The sequence below is a fragment of the Antennarius striatus genome, chromosome 3, assembly GCF_040054535.1.
Source record: "Antennarius striatus isolate MH-2024 chromosome 3, ASM4005453v1, whole genome shotgun sequence".
Lineage (NCBI taxonomy): Eukaryota > Metazoa > Chordata > Actinopteri > Lophiiformes > Antennariidae > Antennarius > Antennarius striatus.
The window spans coordinates 2252884-2272385 of record NC_090778.1 but is presented as its reverse complement, the minus strand read 5'-3'; the positions used below and the strand labels follow the sequence as shown (position 1 = coordinate 2272385).

Genomic DNA, 19502 nt, shown 5'->3' with positions numbered 1-19502 from the left:
ATTGCCACTGTAGCAGGTTGTTAATGTTTGCTTTTCAAATGTTTTTATTGAGCTCAGGGAACAGATTTCCATCTAAAATCACAATCAGATTTGAGACAGACATTGATAGAAACCTCTTTCTACAAGCGATTCTGATTCAGAGGTGGAGTCTAATTCCTGATCTGGGCCTGAGGTCCTTCAGGTGCCGCTCCCCAACATTCACCTGTCTTCTCCTTCCACCCCTGCAGGTACATGGCCATCATCCACCCCCTGCAGCAGCGCATGTCGTCCACAGAGACCAAGGTGGTGGTGGGGGTGATCTGGGTGCTGGCCCTGCTGCTGGCCTTCCCTCAGTACTACTACTCCACCACCGACCAGCTGCCCGGCCGGGTGGTGTGCTACATCGACTGGCCCGAATACACGCTCTGCGACTTCAAAAAGATGTGAGTGTCTCTGAGAAGAAGCGATTCAAACAGTCAACAAGCGGCGTTAATTGCCTCTGAATCGACAGCAAATGTAGGGGGATGTTGTTTGTGTTCGGCGTAAATGGGAGCGCGCCGCTGAAAAGCACGGAAGTGTTTTGAGCTTTGTTGTGAATAAATTGAACGTCAGAGGGGGATGCGTGCTCTTCCTCCACTGACAGGGGAATAAATCAGCTCTAGGCTGGAGAAAAGAAATTAGATTTGATTGTAGACTCACTCCGCCCTTCATTTTCCGTGTTTAATGCTACTATTGCCACGACTACCAAGATAAAAAGTGGTGGCATTTTAATAACTAATACTCTGACATTCATAAATCATTTTTAGTTTTAGTTTTTCCTCCCATAAACGCTTATGTCTAGTTCGTTTTCAGTAGAATATTTAGGATTCTAGCAGCGAATGGAGGCGACACAACAATTCATCTCTGATAAATCATTCTTAGTGGCCTTTTCACACAAATGTTATCTCATTAACATGAGGACAGGCATTAAAAGTCAATGGGATGATTGGAAGAAACATCAGCATAACGGCTGTCCTCAAAGAGCCAGATGTAACTAATAAAAGTAACTAAACGTAACTCAATGTAATGTAACTAAATGTAACTACTCCTTAATGTTAAATATCTGAATTACTTATTCTAGTTCCAAACATTACAGTTAGACAGAAAAAACATGTTTGTTTGTTTCTCTGTTCTAACATAAATCCTTTTCATTTGTCAGGCTATTAAACCCACAGAACTCCATCAATCAAGGATCAAACTATCAATCAATAAAGAAAAATAACATCAAAGACAAGTTAGGACGTTAACTTTGTTAAAGATGGTTTTGTCAGTTAAAATCGGCTGAATTACTGCATTGTGGGAAATGTAGTTTTTGGTCAAAGCACACTTTTGACCAATTTATTTTTAGACACTCTGATCTTTTATGCTCTCGTGGGCCATATAACATGATGTGGAGGGCCATATTTGGCCCCCGGGCATTGAGTTTGACACTTGTGCAGTAGAACAAGGCTTTAAGTGGTGTGTGTGGTGAAGTTCTCCAGTGCTGCTGCACATCATCCAGCCAGGACAGCTAGCCAAAACTAAAATATGGATCAACAGCAGTGGTGGGGTATATTACAGGTAGATCACAGCAAAAAAGCTGAAGATGAATGAATGAATGATGTCAGATTAGAGCTGGAAAAAGTTTAATCATCTGCAAAATAATTCTTAAAATGATATTCTACGTCCTCTAAGTTCTAGACTGTTGAAACCATCCTCGAAACCTCAGACTGAAGGGAATCACTGAGGAACTTTCTGCAGGTGAAGGAGTAAAATATCCTTTTAGTGTCGAAGCCTGTTCTCACATCATTCTGCACAGCGGACGTCCTCATCTTTTAAACCCTAAGTACCATTTGACTTTGGTGAGAGTCTTGTCAGACAGAATGTCTGTAATCCAGTAGGTTATAGAAGGCTAAGACAAGCATTAAGACTGATTGAGGTGTCTGAGACCCCGGTCTGGTAGCTCAGGGTTGACTGGTCACCTTTCCTCCAGATATCATCTTTCTTCAGCTGCTAAAATAGAATCCAAGGCCTGTCGTACCACACTAGTGACTACACACTAACACTAGTGATCCTGAGGAAACATCACCAGCCTCTCCTCCTCTCCTCACCCTGTGATCTACAGTCAGACAGGAGGCCTGTATTGTTACCGGAGCGCCGGTGATAATCTTCTCTCTGCACACAGAATCCTGGCTGCTCCAGATAAACCCCTGAGGCTGCTTTCAAAAAACATGATAAATCCTCCAAGCTTAATGTTAAATGGTACAACTTCAAAACTGTACAAAGACCTAGAATTGGATAGCAGCTCCCAACAATACCTGCTTTCAGAATTGTGTCCTCTTTGTTATAAAAGAATGTGTTTTAGTGCTAAAATATCACTAAGAACATCTTTAGAAACAGTTTATACAATTTTTGTTTTCCTCAACGTGGTTGACTGGACAAAGATGAAGGAATAAAAAGCACAGCATTGTTATGCCTGTGTTGTAACAATGTTATAACTGTGTTATAAACAATGTTGTGCTTTTAATTCCTTCATTTATTTTGTCATGGAATAAAAAGCACAGCATTGTCATAACACAGTTAAAGCAAAGTTATAACACAGTTATATAACAACATATTCCTTCATTTCCGTCCAATCATCCAGGTTGAATAAAGCATCTAGTGAATAAACTGTTTCTAAAGATGCTGCTATTTTATCACTAAAACACATTTTCCAGGATGGATTGTCATAACTGTGTTATAACTGTGCTATAACAATGTCAAGTTATAACTTCCTCATTTAAAAGCAGTGTGTTTTCAACCAACCCCTATGAGTGGAATGGATTTATTAACATAATGCATCAACCCCGCTAGCCTCCAACGTCTTACTTCTATCTTTTTTTATCAATCTGGGTGTTGGACACATGAAGGCTGAGGAGCAGATGGACCTCCACAAATGCCTACCAAATACTTGCAAGCAGAAAAAATCCCCACGCAATGACGCACTTGTGCAGCACTCAGACTCTCGGCAACAGCTCTGATGGCAGCTCTGGTGACGGCGCGGTCGACTCATCAGCCTCAGTGCTCACGCTGCTCTAATGCCAGCCCGCTCTCGCTTTTCTCTTTCCACTGGCTCTCTCGCCTCTCTCCATGGAAATGCAGCTCGCCATCAACACCATAGCAGCAATTTCCTTGTTCATGATGTGAAAGCCTGCTGCACCTATTACATTTTTAATGAAACTATAATCAGTGACACTTCGGGGCTGAGTGAGAACACAGAAGTCATTGAACTGTTGCTGTTGAAGCTGGAAATGACAAAAGTGATTAAGGCTGACCCAGGATCAGCTCCCTCGTGATTTTCTGGGCATTTTCCTGCTGCCACCATCACCATCGATGCTACCTTCACAGCCAGTGGGAGCTGATAGCGTCTCACAGGTCTGTAGATGGCTACAAACCCCATCATGTCTTCCTGTCACGTATGAGGAGCTGTTCTCAGGCGGCGTCCCGATCCATCTGGTGCTGCCTCCATGGTGTGGTGGTTACAGCGGCGCAGCAGAGGAGGTGTTACTGGTTTGGATCGTGTCCTAAAATCTACCTGGTTTAACCGCTTGATGCCCGAGTCGACCTCAGCATGAGGTTATTACATCCATTTTTAATGCTTCCTGCCGTGGTGAACGACGCAGAACGTCCAGGAGATCCCTGCAAATGACCTGAAATCTCAATTTGAATATCCAGTCTTGAGATTTAAATATTTACAGCATGTTTCCACTTATATCACATCTGCACACCGCCCCCCAGAAAGAAAGAGTCTCTCTTTAGACAATCTGATGGATTTTCTTTAGAGTGAAGAAGATCAATAAATGCTGCTTTAAGCATCTTTATGAAAATTTTGTATTCCCTCTCCATCCTAAACCTGATCCAAGTTCCAAAATCTAAACTCAAATCAGTTAGGAAATGAACTTCCAGTCTTAACAGAGATGTTGCTTCACACGTTTTGTAAATGCACGTCAACCATTTGACACACTTCCTGAATAAAACAAGTTGTCCTGTGTGATCAGTTTGTTCCTCAGGTCCTGAAGAACACGTCTGAGATGTTTCTACCTTTCCTGAGATGTAGTTTTATTGTTGCTCTGGTTTTATTTTTTATTCCTACATTTATTTAGCAGATAACTTTAAATACTTTTTCATGGATTTTTTTTTTTAAAACCAGGAAGTAGTCTAAGCCTAGCATGCTCTAAATATAGTGATGGATGGGTCTTAAATACATTAAAAATGTTTTATTTTTGCTGCATTTAAATGACATTGACATCGGTTAAAGTCAACTAAAAATCTTTGATTAAGGAAAAGCTCACCCCAAAGTCCAAAACTCTTCTATTAGAGTACTTTCCGCACTATAAAGTGTACTGGATTATAAAGCACACCGGATTATAAAGCACACCGGATTATAAAACGTATCTGAGAACTCATCTTTAATGAATGGTCTATTTTAAAACTTTTTCTCATATATGAGGCACATTGGATTATAAGAAATTGAGAAAATTAAAGGCTTATAGTGCGGAAAATACTACTAATGTTTATAATGAACTAAAAGGAGCTTCAGTTTTGCTTCTCTAAAATAAAAATCAATGCAACATGTCTCTCCAGAAGTTGATGTTTTGCTGTAATAACGATCTATCTGTGCTCTAGAAGGAGCTTGTTTTCACCGCGTCCAGCTAACAGCTATCTCAGCCAATAACACTGACATCAGCTGGTTCCATGACGCTGAACATAAGGACGACGTCTCCTTGAGAACAAACTGATTATTACCCTTCATGGCTTTGGGGTGAAATATTCATACATCACTTGGCTCTGACTGAAGCCTCATTTTGGAACTGATGCCAAATCAATAAATCAATAACTACCAGATACTGTGTGAATCCAGAAATATGAAATAGTGTTGAATTAGTTTGATGGGTAGTAGGAGATGCTCTGTCCTCAAGATCAACAGCACGGAGGCAGGAAGGAATTTTAGCGCCGACAGGTCAACGGGGTGTGTGTTCCTTCCATTATTTGTCTCGTAAGTGAAAACACACGCCACCTTAGATTAAAATCCTCTTTTGGAATGTTTTATTCTCATATATTGTTTAATCATATTTAATCAGGGTAGATCGCACCACGCCATCACACCACCTACTAAGACACTTTAATCATGCAAATGAGCAGAAAAGCATCAACTCCCTTTGAATTATCTGAGCTTCTGCTTCATGATTCATTGTCCAGAGCTGCTGGATAAAAGGAGCACTTCAGACAGAAGAGATGTAGAGGTGTGATTACAGAAAAAGTTTGGATATTCTGTAAAACATTATTAAAACAGGAAGTGATAAAGTCCTAATCTGTTTTACTAAACAGGCTCAGAAACTCCTTTCTGGACTGAACTGAGACAGAATGATGTGTCCAAGTGTCCTCTAATAATTCCAATAACATTTTGGAATAATGTCGGTCGTGTCCTTGAGGCTAAAGATGAAAAAGGATCACTCAGATCGTTACCAGATGTAATTCAGCAGCATTTAGGTGTAAAAGGATTGTTAAGTATTTTCTGATGACAGCAGGAAGATATTGAAGAGAAAAATGACGAACAAACTGGAGTGAGACGAGAACCAGGGATGGGAGTTTGACTTCTGATGCATTTCTTTCTGCTATCGTGTCGTACGCCGACGATACATTCCTTTAACACAGACATGGTGCACACATCTATCTTCGGTAATGCTTTCCTGTAAACACACATGTCCACTCCTTTTCCACTTTTTCTTCCATATAAGGGCATCGGCAGGCTGCTAGAGATGATGTCACAGCTGTGACTACAACAGAGAGGCGTGGCGTGACGTGTAATGTAATAAACGAAAGGTAAATCTAACACGATAGTGAAACACACCCACACCAGCGGTTCACACAGTTCGGTTCCTCTAAGCTCATTGCTCCTACGGCACCGGTGTGTATACAAATCACATTTCTGCTGGTAATTGGATTGGGGCGGCTTCCGTTTTTCTCTGAATTGATTTTCCTCAGCCTGACTTCAGACGCGCTCTGTGGATTGTGCTCGGGGTTTCCTGCACGCGTCGGCTTTAGTTAACACTTTTAACAGTGGTTAATTACAGCGCTGTGGCAGAATGCTTGACTTTTAGGTTTTTAATTAAAGACCAGATTAGACTCTACTGCATTTTTCTCCTGCTCTCGTGTGAAAATAGAGGATAAAAAAAAGAAAAGCCCAGGTGTCACTAATGACATTAGCGACGGTTCGTTCCGCTGACTCGTCCCGGCGAGTCGACGAGCGCGATGATGGCCATCGCCGCGTCCCAGATACATACTAATTTAAGTAAATTTGGAGGGAAAGTGAAAGAGCTAAGCATGCTAAAAAAAAAAAAAAAAAAAAAGCATTTTCAGAAAGCGTGCTTTTAGAGACTGCTGATGGAGGTGCTGCTGTCAGCTGAATAACATTACAATAACTTAAAAACTGCTAAATATGATGAAACATCGTATAGGTTTAACTGGCTGTCAGACTGGTGCAGTTGGCCTGTGGATTTATAGCATAATTAATAAAGTGGATTTATGGCAGAGTAAATGTCTGGACTGCTGACCCCGCACAGATGTGTCCTCTACTGAATGACTTTCTACTTTCTTGCTCTTATTTTATAATTTAAGTATATAATAAATGTTCTACTGGAAGCTCCAGTGACCCTGGTAACTGGGCGGGGTCAGGAGGAGCACTGATTGGTCATAGGATGAATTAAAATACTTTGGAACAAAAATATCAAGTGCATCCAGTTGCATCTACTGCATGAAAATGAAGATTGAATATACAGGAAGTTGATTTTTTTTTTTAAACGTGTCTCCGGTTCAATGGATGAAAACACCGTTTTGATGTTCAGTAATATCAAAAGGTTATGAATTCATCCTTTAAAGAGCAGCACAGCTACATATTTAGCAGTAAGGCAATGTAGTCAATCATGTCTAACGTTTGAATAAATGCCTTTAATGTATTATATTATGGGCTACACCGCATTATTTATTTGGTTGAAAGTCGTGTACTGCTACCGGCCAACTTGAGGCCATTTATTTGCTGCAGAAATGACTGTTTGATATCATCTTTGGTTTGCGTTTGATCTGCTCTGCCTGTTTGATGTGGCTTCGACTCCCCAACCTTCAGAAATTACAAGAAGAAAATGAAAGCACACATCCACATTCATGCATGCAGGCTAGGAAGCACTCCCCGCAGCTTTAATGTCAAGACGGGCATCAGAAAAGGATGTTTACTTCCACTGTTCATCTTCCTCTCCAAGAAAAGCAAATGAAGAGAAGAGGAAACTGGAGTCAGTAAACAAATCCGGGGCATTGGACGACCTCGACTTTGTGGAGACGACAGACATCAACTCGCTTTTATCCTCAGTGCAGCAGCAGAAACACATGGGGATGAAGATAGAGACGTAAACCTTCATGCACGGCCCTGCCTGGAGGAGGTGGAGCAGTCACTGAACTAGCGGTGCTGAGGATGCAACAGGCCACACACTGATAAGCCGGATCAATACGCCACGGCGTTATTACATCCCACAAAGAGGTGATGTATCGTAACTGTCAGTGTTCGTGTGTTCGTCCATCCCTCTACCAAATAGCTTCACAACTGTTGCAGATAGAAAGATGAAACAAAAAGCACTTTACTCAGGCAGCAAAGGGGATGAAAATGAGATGATGACCTTGACCTTGAGAAAACTAGGTCAAGGTTAAATTTCTACTTTTGTACACTCAGGAACCGGATAAGATAGAAAGACGAAAGGTCAAATTTCACTTTTAGACCTTTTTAGGTACACATCTCTGAAACCTGATGAGATATCCAGGGCACCCTCACACATTCACGCATCAAAGCTCACAACCCCACCTCATTGCGGGTTTTTGGTAGGCAGTCACGTGATACCGTACACGCATTCTATTGGCTGACGGCATCAGGAAGTGCGCTACGTTCCGTGAGTCTTTCGTGAGACACAAAAATCAGAGGCACAAAAATGTAATGATGACCTTCACCTTTGGACAACTAGGTCAATGTCAATTTACCACTTTTGGATCTTTTAGGGTGCAAAATTCAGGAGACGGAAAACAGAAAGAGTAGATCAGGGTAGAATTTTGAATTCAGGGGTGTCGTGGGATGTTGCAGCCTCTGACTGCCTTGTTAACACCTGCCTCTGGAGACGAGGAAACATCTGGTGGCACACACACTGAAAACCTGCCAGAGTTCTCCGGGCGAGCCCTGAAATCCACGTGTGGGTGGACGCCGCTGGAGACGTGTCTCCTGGTGGAGGAGGTGTGGAAAGGTGCGAGATGGTTAGCTCCAAAAATATGGTCACGATTCTGTTGTGAGGATGGAGCAGAAATGACTCTTGGAGCTTTTTAGTAAATTAACCTGTTAATTGTTGTTTGTGTGCAACAGCTGACAGGTTTCTGCTGTTATCATCCCTTTGTGTCGTGAAAAGACGGCGTGAAGCCGAGTTATTTCTTACTGAGTGGTGATGATTTGATTTTACACTTTCAGGTGTTCTTTTTTTTACTTTGTCTCTCAGATTGCGTCAGATTTTAACAGCTTTCGGGGAACTCTGGTTAAATTGTTAAATCCCTGAGGAGAGGACAGGTGACGTCTTATCCTAAATGGACGGATCCATTAGGATTCAAGTGCATGTACCAAGTCCAAGTGACCTGTGGACACCTGCATTGTGTTTGTGTGTGACAGAATCAATACCAGTACCAGAACCACTCTGTTTAATGACACAGATTTACTGGGGAAGAAGAAATACAGAGGGGCTTGAGAGCTGAGCTAAAAGAAAAAAACAGTCAAAAATCAACTAAAAATAAAGCAGATTCTAATAAAGAATAACATTATATCGACTCAGTTACCAATAGAAGTACATCTAGTGTTTTACATGATGCTCTATCATTTATTTTGTCGTGCCAACAATCTGTGAAACATCCTGTTGATGGAAATAACCTTGAAATAAACACACCAATAATCTCTTCTACCACCTACGCAGTAATCGTGTTTATTTTCCTTTTTATATGTGAGACATTTTTGAATTTTAAAAATATACAAAAATGTTCTGGAATGAGAAGATATATAAATATATAACTATATAATAAATAAAATAGGCAATCTGGTTGTTTTCTAATCCTGGTGGTGACGTGTTTGGATATCTGACAGGAAATGGGTTAGGTTAGGTTCACCGAATGGACTCCAGGTTGTAAAGCTTACAGTCTGGCCTAATAAGACTTTGTAAAGTACATCCAGTTGACTTTATTGATTTTCCTTATATTACATCCACTTAATCTCAAAGCAATCTAATAATATTTCTTGGATTTGGATGAAAATAAATTGACTTGAGTGCATGCGTCCTCCCCAGCATAAGAGACTGGTAAATAGTGCGTTCCCTTAGAGAGTGCTTACGATGCGTATTTATTATGTTGTGGAAATTAGCCTTGTGGTTTCATTTTGTCACAGCGTGTTTACTGCAGCCTCTGGAGCAGACACACAAAGACAAACCAGCACAAATCCAATAACACAAATCTGTGGTAGACATACTGTATATTGAGACTTGTTTCGTTGAATTTGGTTCTTACTGCTCCGATGATCATTTTGAAAATCAACCTGATGGACTCAGCTGACAGTAAAGGTCCTCTTTTCATCAAGGAAGACATCATTGCAGTCTGTCTGGCTCAGCGTGGGGTTATTTTAACTCCACGCTCGCCTGTAGTCAGCAGGATTAAGAGAATTAATTGCAAGGAAATGGTCTGTGAGGCTCATCTGCAGCGTTTGTGGGGGAAAACAGATTTTGTCTCTGTGCACGCTGGCGTCTTCCATCCCTAAATGCAGTTAAACACTACAAACACGCTCCTGGTGCACTTCTTAGACTGGGATAGTAAGGATATAATACGGTTAGCTCCATGCTAATGGACAGTAATCCACAGACACACACATAAATGACACTCACACACTCTAACACACTATTTAACCAGCACACAATTTACAGGGAATTATCAGGATTACACAGTGTGTCTGTGGTGAATTAACAAATCATTAGCTAAGTACCGACACTGTCATATTTAATTATTTCATAAACAGCTGAAATTTATGGGACAATTGTTGGAGCAGAGGTCTAACTGTCACCCTTGAGTTTTTAATTCCGATGAGAAGCAGCGTCAGACTTCTGGCCCACTGATGCTGACTGGGTTACTGTTCGTTGACCTGTTTGCTGGTGAGGAAGTGTTGGGAGGTGGGCAAACAAATTCACGGCTCCATACGGAATTACCTGCTGTAAAATTATCTTGAAACAAAAAAATAATCTGTAGCCTGTGTTAGCACTGTGAAGAACAGTCATTACCTCTCGTGTTTTAGCCACTTCTGTCCTTATGGCACAATGTAGCCGCAAGTGACACTGTCTCTGGATCAAACAACATCGTTGTGGTGAGACCAGCGATGTTGTTTGGTCTAGAGACAGTGTCTCTGAGGAAAAGACAGGAGACAGAGCTGGAGGTAGCAGAGATGAAGATGCTGAGGTTCTCTCTGGGAGTGACCAGGATGGATAGGATCAGGAATGAGTACATCAGAGGGACAGCACATGTTAGAGGTTTTGGAGATAAAGTCAGAGAGGCCAGACTGAGATGGTTTGGACATGTCCAGAGGAGAGATAGTGAATATATTGGTAGAAGGATGCTGAGTTTTGAACTGCCAGGCAGGAGGCCTAGAGGAAGACCAGAGAGGAGGTTTATGGATGTAGTGAAAGAGGACATGAAGGTAGTTGGTGTGAGAGAAGAGGATGCAGAAGACAGGGTTAGATGGAGGCAATTGATTCATGTGGCGACCCCTGAAGGGAAAAGCCAAACAGAAAAGAATGCTAATGCTACAACATCCACCACATGGTTTGGTCAAGACCCTCCTAAATGCTGAGTTGAACTCAACAGGACTTGTATGGAAAGCTTGAAGATGTTCCGTCACTCATTCAAGAGGCTTCGTGTCAGGTTCTAGACAGCTGGTGGGGACAGTCAGATATTGAACATCGTGGAACTCTGGAGCGCCGACCGGCCATTCAGAACTGGAGAGGCCTCTTGGATGAGAGCGGAAACATATTCAAGCTTTTTGTACACCTGTAATTAACTTCATTCAACACCGAGATCCACCAAGATCCAGCACGACTGAAAATATTCACAACAGCGACCAGGAATCCTTTATTCATGACCGTAGTTTAAGGCTCTTATTAAAACGGTTCTTTATTGCTCAACAACATTTGTGTCCCTGTAGATTTTTCTCTGTTGGTTGGGGTAAAGACTGCCCTGAGTCACTTTCTTCTGATATATTTGGAGGCAAAGTCATTCAGACCTCATCTAAATCAGTTTTGTTGGTTGTTTTCATGTTTATTGTGGAAGTCTATTTAAAAAAAATCCCCACAGAATTCACAGTATTACTGGGCTCACTTTACATTTGTTTTATTCTTTCAGGGTGGGGGAATGAATAGACTTCCAACTCCCTCCACTTTACTCTGAAACAATCGATTGATCTGATTTGTATGCGTAACACTGTGTGCTGTAGGTACTATGTGTGTGTGGCCGTCCTGCTCTACTTCCTGCCTCTGCTGGTGATGGGTTGTGCCTACCTGGTGGTGGGACTGACCCTCTGGGCCAGTGAGATCCCTGGAGACTCCTCCGACCGCTACAAGGAGCAGCTGACTGCCAAACGGAAGGTAAATTGGGTTTTGGGTGGCAGACCAAGCATCTGGGATTACCTCCTATTCCAGTGAGATTAGTTCACATTCCTTTTGTGTAATCTGGACCTGTTTGTTTGCTCTTTTTCCATATTTTCAACTATTTATATGAAGTAAACCATCGGCTTTCCTTCAAACTAGCAACTAACATGCTAAACATCAGCATATTAGCATTTTTACTGTGGCCCATGAGAATTTCATGTTAGAATTTATATTAAAAGACCCGAATTGTTTGAATGTTAGGAAATATATTTTGATATATCTGACAGTCATGTGGTAATTTCCTGTAATCACTTGTCCTGTAGGGTCACGGGGGGGGTGTGGAGCAGTCATTCCATTACAGAGTCAAGGAAAAGTCAGTATTCAGAATAAAACAGGAAACATAGAAACAAAAACCATGACAACTGTGCTTGTTGTGTTAATTTTCTGTTGCAGAGCTGCTGTGGTTTGGATTCTTTGTTTTCTTCTTTCCTATTGGCCACACATTTAAAACTGAGACTCGTTAATGAAAGACAGGACCGTGGGTTTTTTTCTTCTCCAGTTAATTCCATGAATTTAATCACCACCTCTGTTCATGCCTGTCCAGGAATGTCATTTCCAGTTCCTCCAGTGAGCGTTATCTGTGCTCGACAGCGCTATGTGTGTCATTACACTTCCATTGTTACACACAAGCCGAGTCCTTCCTGCAGGGACTGATTTCTTTGCCATTTGCGTAAAACAGACAATTCCTCCTGTGAAATCACGGGCATTGATGGACCTGGACAGGACTGACTCACACATGACCACATGTTAGTTAGCAGCCCTCTATCCTCCATCTGATGGAGATGACGCTGCCGTGTGTCCCACAGGTGGTGAAGATGATGATCGTGGTGGTCTGTACGTTTGCCATCTGCTGGCTCCCCTTCCACGTCTACTTCCTGCTGCACCAGTTCTTTCCTGACATGTTTGAGGAGCCCTTCATCCAGCAGGTCTACCTGGCCATCATGTGGCTGGCCATGAGCTCCACCATGTACAACCCCATCATCTACTGCTGCCTGAATGACAGGTGAGTCCATACACACACACACTAGACGCTGCCCTATAATCTGGGGTTAGATTATGAAGCAGGAGTGTGTGATCCAGGGTCTGTGTTGTCTCTCTCATCTATTTGATGTCATTTATCTAATAATAATGATAGAAAATGACAAAAAACATTACCACCCATGTGCAGGATGTTCTTATAATTATGAGTCTGTAGCCTCTGAAAGGTGAACATTTTGGATTCCACATTAAAAATCTGCTTCACAGACTGCGTTACAGGAACCACACAGCAGATGGAACAGAATCAATAAGGCAACATCTTTGCAAATATGCAAATATGCAATGAGTTGGGATTATATTTGTGGAGAATTATTTTTCATTCTGAATGTCTTCTTCAGGAGTCACAGTACGTAGCCAACATCATACGGCCAAAAACAATGTTCGACATGGATTTATATGATCAGAATTCGTGGAGTTGCGCTAATTTCTGGCGGTGGACAGGATTACAGATTACAGCACACATGATTTACAGATTTACTGTGACTATTCGGGGCGATATATTTGAACACATCTGGAGGATTTCAGCCTTGTTTTATATTTTATCATTCGTACACTGCCTACTGCCCCTGCATGACCATTTGGGTTGATGGATTATATCACAATCTGTCTAAAAATGCAAAAGTAATGCATCTATCCAGTAACTCCCCAACAATGGAGGAAGGTTTAGTCACATGAAAAAAGAAATTGGAGGAATAATCAACACATCAAATGAAACTCAAACTCCAGATATAAAGAGCCAAGAGTCCAAACTCTGCAGCTGCAGAACAATCTGTCCCGATCGATGAGGACGCGGGCTCCAGGTGGGGAGATCTCCCAGAAGCCAAGAGTACACACACACACGAACACACACGCACACACATACTCACTTATACTACCTCACAGGGTCCCACTTATCTTTGCTACTTTGTGGGGTCCAGTCACACAAAAACACACACAAATACACAAACAAACATACACACACACACACACACACACACACACACACACACACACACACACACACGTGGGGAAATAAGTGAACATAAGGGAGAAAACTAGACACTGCCAGAGTTAAATTTGTAATTTTTTTAATATTATATTTTGAGTCAATCCCTTCATATTTATGAATAACGTCTTACTAATTTCTAAGACAGCTCAAATAATAAACAAAAGACAACGCAATATATAGACAAAGAAACTGTGAATGGCTTTTATTTTCATTAGTATTTAAAACTGAACTTAACTTGCTACAATATTTAAAATACTAGTTCATCTCTGCTAATTAATTTCCCGCATCATTTCAAGTAATTACCAGGACAGAAGTTTGGACTTGGTGGGGAATATTTTCTCCATTTGTAAAAAAAAAAAAAAGATGACAAGTCTTGTTTGCACTGTCCTTCAGGGCTGGAACCAGCGGCGCACCAGCAGGTCCATTCATGGAGTAACAATATCCCATCAGGCAACTGAACATTGGTCCACCGCTGTGGAGACACTGGCCATGTTCACTTTGAGATAATTTGTCTGAAACGCTGCAACTCGAGGTTCAAATGTGCGTCACGGTCCTTCAGCTCGCCCCTCAAACTGTCTGGATCCCACGGTGAACAACAGTTTACCGTCCAACCGCTCCATTATTAGTTTTCTGTCAGTCAGGAAAAATGTCTGCAGTTTACCTTCTGGAAAAACAGAAGCAGATGGTCTCCTCTGCTGGTTACTTGTAATCAATCATCTCTCATTGTCTCGTGTTTCGGCCACCTGGTCATTGTGCTGTTGTAGAAATGAGATGTCAAACTTTTTGCTCATGAAGTTGTTGAAGGCTGAGCTTTGGTTTTCTTCACGCTGGGTCTCCATCGGCTTTTGTCATTCAAATCGGAGTCAATGTCTCTTTTCCATCAATCTCTTCCCACTTCTCTGCCGCTCTTCTCTTCTCTTCTCTTCTCTTCTCTTCTCTTCTCTTCTCTTCTCTTCTCTTCTCTTCTCTTCTTCCCCTGCGTTGGCTTTGTCTGGTTTCTATTTACTGAAGTGAAGTGTTTCCAGTCAGCTGTCTTCACCTCTGCATGTCTTTCGTCTCTCTTATTTTTAAATTAATTCCCACCAAGACATAAACCGTTGTTTGCATCGGTCTTAATAAACATCACGGCTAAAAACTAAAGGTCTGTTGGATGTCAGGGAAGGATAGACGGATGGTCCATGGACCACACAAGAACCTGTCAGAATTTGGGCCTATATGGTCTCATCTCTATCAGTGTGAGGTATTTTTCAAGATTTAACATTTTCTGTAACAACTAGTCAACCAATTCCTCTTAACTCCGCTGTTGGATCAGGACAAACCACTTAAATATTGATGTAGATACCGATAAAGGAGCTTCCACCTTCACACAGATGATGGCACACTCTCAGCTGATGCAGATCTCACCTTGTGGAATTTATTTATGTGTCATTTCTGCATGCATGTTAACCTGGCATTTACTTTATAGCATTTATCAAGAAGAACTCAGGCTGTTGTATTTCTGTAGACCCGCGTCTGTGAGATTCCCATTCTTGTGACCCGAGTTCGATTCCCGGGCGGCACATCTTGTTTCAGGTAGCTCAGTAGCTCAATCCACTAAGTCTTGGACTGGAGTCCCATTATGGGTAAAAGATTTTGAAGTTCAAACTAAATAGTTGGAGATGTCATTCACCTCCTGAGCACTGCTGACCCTTTTATAAACTGCTCATTAGAGGTGCACCATGAAAGACCATGAAGGAGCTGCGTGCAACTACTAACCGGTGTTTGTAGAGTGGACTAATAATTTCCCTACTGGGATCACTGGAGTTAATAAAATTAAACGAAATTATGTGAATTTAATGTCAGTTATCACTAGAAATGTTGGTCTCGCAATGCTTCTGTGTATGTGTGTGTGTGTGTGTGTGTGTGTGTGTGTGTGTGTGTGTGTGTGTGTGTGTGTGTGTGTGTGTGTGTGTGTGTGTGTGTGTGTGTGTGGGTTGCAGCTGTAACTCGTGTGTCAGACGGATCAAAATAAACCAGCTACCTGGAATGCGCTGAGTCATCAAATGATCACATTTGTTAAAAACTATTGAACAATTATTTTGTTTTTGTACCCTGAAAGCAAATCCAGATCACAGAATGGTTCAACTTGTAACCATGGAAATAGAAAGATTACATGGGATATTAAAACCCTACATACCAAAATCCACTATTTCATGTTATGACGGGGAAAGTTTGGTGGAAAACAGTTTTTGAGTCCAGAAAACTGAACAGACGTAACGGATAAATATAAAAACAAGCCTTCACATGTCGGCTGAATTTAAATAATTATAAGATCTGATTTGTTCAATTAATTTCACTAATTTCCCCTAGGGGATCATTACAGTATATAAAATTAAAATTTTAAAAAATTAATTCTATTCCATCCATCATCTTCCACCGCTTATTCGGAATCGGGTTGCCGGGGCAGCAGTGAATTCTATTCCTTCCTTGACTTATCTCTTCGTCTGTGCCAACACCCCCACCATAACTACACTGACACCCCAGAATGGGGAAGAAAAAGGGTAAAAAAAATAGCTGCTTTCTATTTGCTCATGTAATTCTCTGTAAACATCATTTACATAATAGAAACGTCGCAGGTTCCCTCAGAGTCCAGCAAACTCCTGGCGTGACTTAAATCTGCACATCTGATCCCAGACCAGCAACAAACAGAGGCGACCGCTTACAGTTTGCATTAAGATTTAGACGTTACACTGTCTGCATTTTCGGATCACAAAGAAGGGAGCACATCCATCTGAGTCCAATGCATTATTTATGGACACCCTGGTTTTGTTGCCAACTGGAGTTTCTACCTTCAGTGTGAAAAAAAATAATGAGACGTGCCAGACGCATCGTTTCGTTCCCTCTGCTGAATTCTAATGCAGGACAGTCCTTAACTACTGTCAACACGCGTGCAGAGGAAATAAACAGCCAATGACATTATAAAGCACAACTGCATCATTTGTATGACAGACTGAAACAAAATGTGTAAACCAGTCATTACATTTGAAATAAAGCAGAAATGCAGCAATTCTGAAGCTGCGATCCCAGCTGGGCTGGCGGCCGCATGCACCTCTGAGGCGGAGGGGAATCATTTCTTTCTTCTAGTGAGGATGCTCTTGGTGCTAAAATGAAGGCCTGTCAGCTCCAGACTGGGGGAATGAAGAACGATTGATCCATCAGAGCGACTGTATGTGAGCATTTATGGGCTTGAATGTAAAAAAAAAATAGATGGAACTGTAACACTTATTTCAAAAGAAGTTGAGACTGTGTATGTCAAGAAATCTCTCTCTACTGACCTCCTCCCGTGGTTCGTCTGCATGTGGACAGCCTCATTAGTTTAGTGGATGGACTCAGCCTGGAGATTTCTACTGATATAGTGAAAAGAAGTGTGTCTGAGTCTCTGTAACCAGGGCAACAATGACGACAACAATGATTATCATAATTATGTGAATAATACTCAGCTTTATATAGCATTTTCACTGACTGACGAAGCTCCAGCTTTCTTGCTCTTTATTGAACTGAACTAAGACGTTAAAAAGGAAAAGATGAGAGTGAGGATTTATCTTGACTCCGGGGCAAAGAAACTGTTTGTAATTTGAATCTTAATCAACGTCTGTTATCATCTGAACGGTATGACAAGACTTCTCAGGATACGTCGACACAGGATTAGAGAAACAAATGTCAGGTCCTGCAGGAGGTTAGACGATTGAAACTCTTCTCTTTTCTGAAGTCAAACTTCTTCAAGCATCTCTCACACGGATGGAAGCAGCTCTAGAAGCGACACCAGTCTCCTGGATTCTGGCCTTGCTTTATTCAGCTGTTGAATAAATGTTCAGTTTACTTATGTTGGCATACAATCTACTTCATGTCTGCGGCTCAATGTAGATTTCTGCCCTCTACCCTCTGATAGTCTGATGATCTTCACCAACATCTCCCAGTATGACTATCACTGTTAGTCTTCCCTTCTTTTCCAGCCTGTGATGCACCCTCAGAATTTTCCTGACCTTACGTTCATGTAAATTATTGGTGATTCTGAACTTAGTCGAGACTATTTTTATGTGTTCTTGTGTTCTTGAGTTTGGCTGTTGGTTCTGATTTTTAGAGTCTATCTGGCTTGTTCACATGTAGCCACTGACCATTGATTAACCTAATATGAGAGCTCTTGTTGACAATTTCAAAGGTCAATGTGTTAGTAGTAAGTTATCTCATCCTATACTAAGTATAACTGTTATTAGACTCAGAATTTAATGCAAAAAATTCGTGTGTAGTTGCTGTTTTATCTGCTTAGTACAAACTTCCAGAAGATACAGATGTTTCATGAACTCTGTAACAATCCAAAGACTAAAATTGCATTTTCACCTTTTAAACTTCATTCCATAAAGAACATTTGGTTGTCCTTGAATACCATACATCAGCTTGTCTTGACTTCTGAATTAACCAGCAATAAAGTTCCATCATTGGTCAGTTCTGTCTGAATATTTGCTGCAGATTCTCGTCTGTTTTTGTGCTGCTGTTATGCTCTGCAAAAAACGCTTGAGGCTGACGTATGTGGGTCTGGCAGGTGAATAAACAGTTACACTAACCGGTCAGCGAGACTAACCAGTGTTTCTCCCCCACACAGGTTTCGTGCTGGTTTTAAACAGGCCTTTCGCTTCTGCCCCTGCGTCCCCCGAGGCTCGTATGAAGGCCTGGAGCTCAAGTCCACTCGCTACCTTCAGACCCAGACAAGCGTTTACAAGGCCAGCAGGATGGAGACGACGGTGTCCACCATTCAGGTTGGGGAGGACATGGAGCAACCCAGGATCAAGGTGATAGCAGATCCAGGGCCGGGCAGGGCTGCCAGGGCAGCCAGACCACACAGCTCCTCGCTGGATCTCACCTCCAACGGGTCATCATCCCGAAGCATCTCTAAGACAGTCTCAGAGACGTCCAGCTTCTACTCCAGCAACAACCTACAGGATTAGAGCTCCGGGAGTCGACTTTCACATTCCTGCTTTTGCCAGCATATAGCTGCAAAAGCTCAGTGCGAATGTTTGAGTTTGTTTGTCCGTGACTGTGACCGAGATTCTGATGAAAACATTTTGATGCGTTTAATGGAATATCATGAAGTTCCCTCAGCTGTCTTATCCCACAATGCCCTTGTGTGAAGTTCTGACAATGATCTCCTCCCTTTAGAAAGATTTGCTGTGTGCCAAAAAGCAAACTGCAAGAGACGCTAGAACCTGAGATTCTCCTGGTCGCCACTTGTCGTATCTAAATTCTCTCAGTACAGAATGATTCTTCGCACATCCCCAATCACACAATCTGTGTTACTTCACACTGTCTATTTTGGACTGGAGCTATGACACGAGACCGGTGTGTCGCGAACACACAGCTCCTCGTTTTGTCGGGGGTGTTCTCTGCGAAGAGACAGCGCTTGGAGACCTTTCAGAAAGTTCTTTACCCCTTTAGCAGAAAAAGAGTGTTTTTCACAGGAACTCTCCACAGAAGAGGTGATGAGAGAGAGAAACAGCAAGCAGAAACTGAACTAGCTGTATGTGTGTGTGTGTGTGTGTGTGTGTGTGTGTGTGTGTGTGTGTGTGTGTGTGTGTGTGTGTGTGTGTGTGTGTGTGTGTGTGTGTGTATACAGTTCCGTGTGTGTGTGTGCTGATTAGACTGCCAACCCCGCG

At 41.9% G+C, this 19502-nt stretch overlaps 1 protein-coding gene across 1 annotated transcript in view; it reads left to right on the top strand.

Moving 5' to 3' along the window:
- tacr1a (tachykinin receptor 1a) overlaps positions 1-19168 on the top strand; it is a 33911-nt gene extending 14743 nt beyond the window's left edge. The window contains exons 2-5 of the mRNA XM_068310961.1: positions 228-422; positions 11576-11726; positions 12596-12792; positions 18455-19168. Of these exons, the coding sequence (XP_068167062.1) occupies positions 228-422; positions 11576-11726; positions 12596-12792; positions 18455-18797 (886 nt within the window). The 3' untranslated portion in view covers positions 18798-19168. The remainder of the gene's footprint in view (positions 1-227; positions 423-11575; positions 11727-12595; positions 12793-18454) is intronic.
- The last annotated feature ends 334 nt before the right edge of the window (positions 19169-19502 follow it).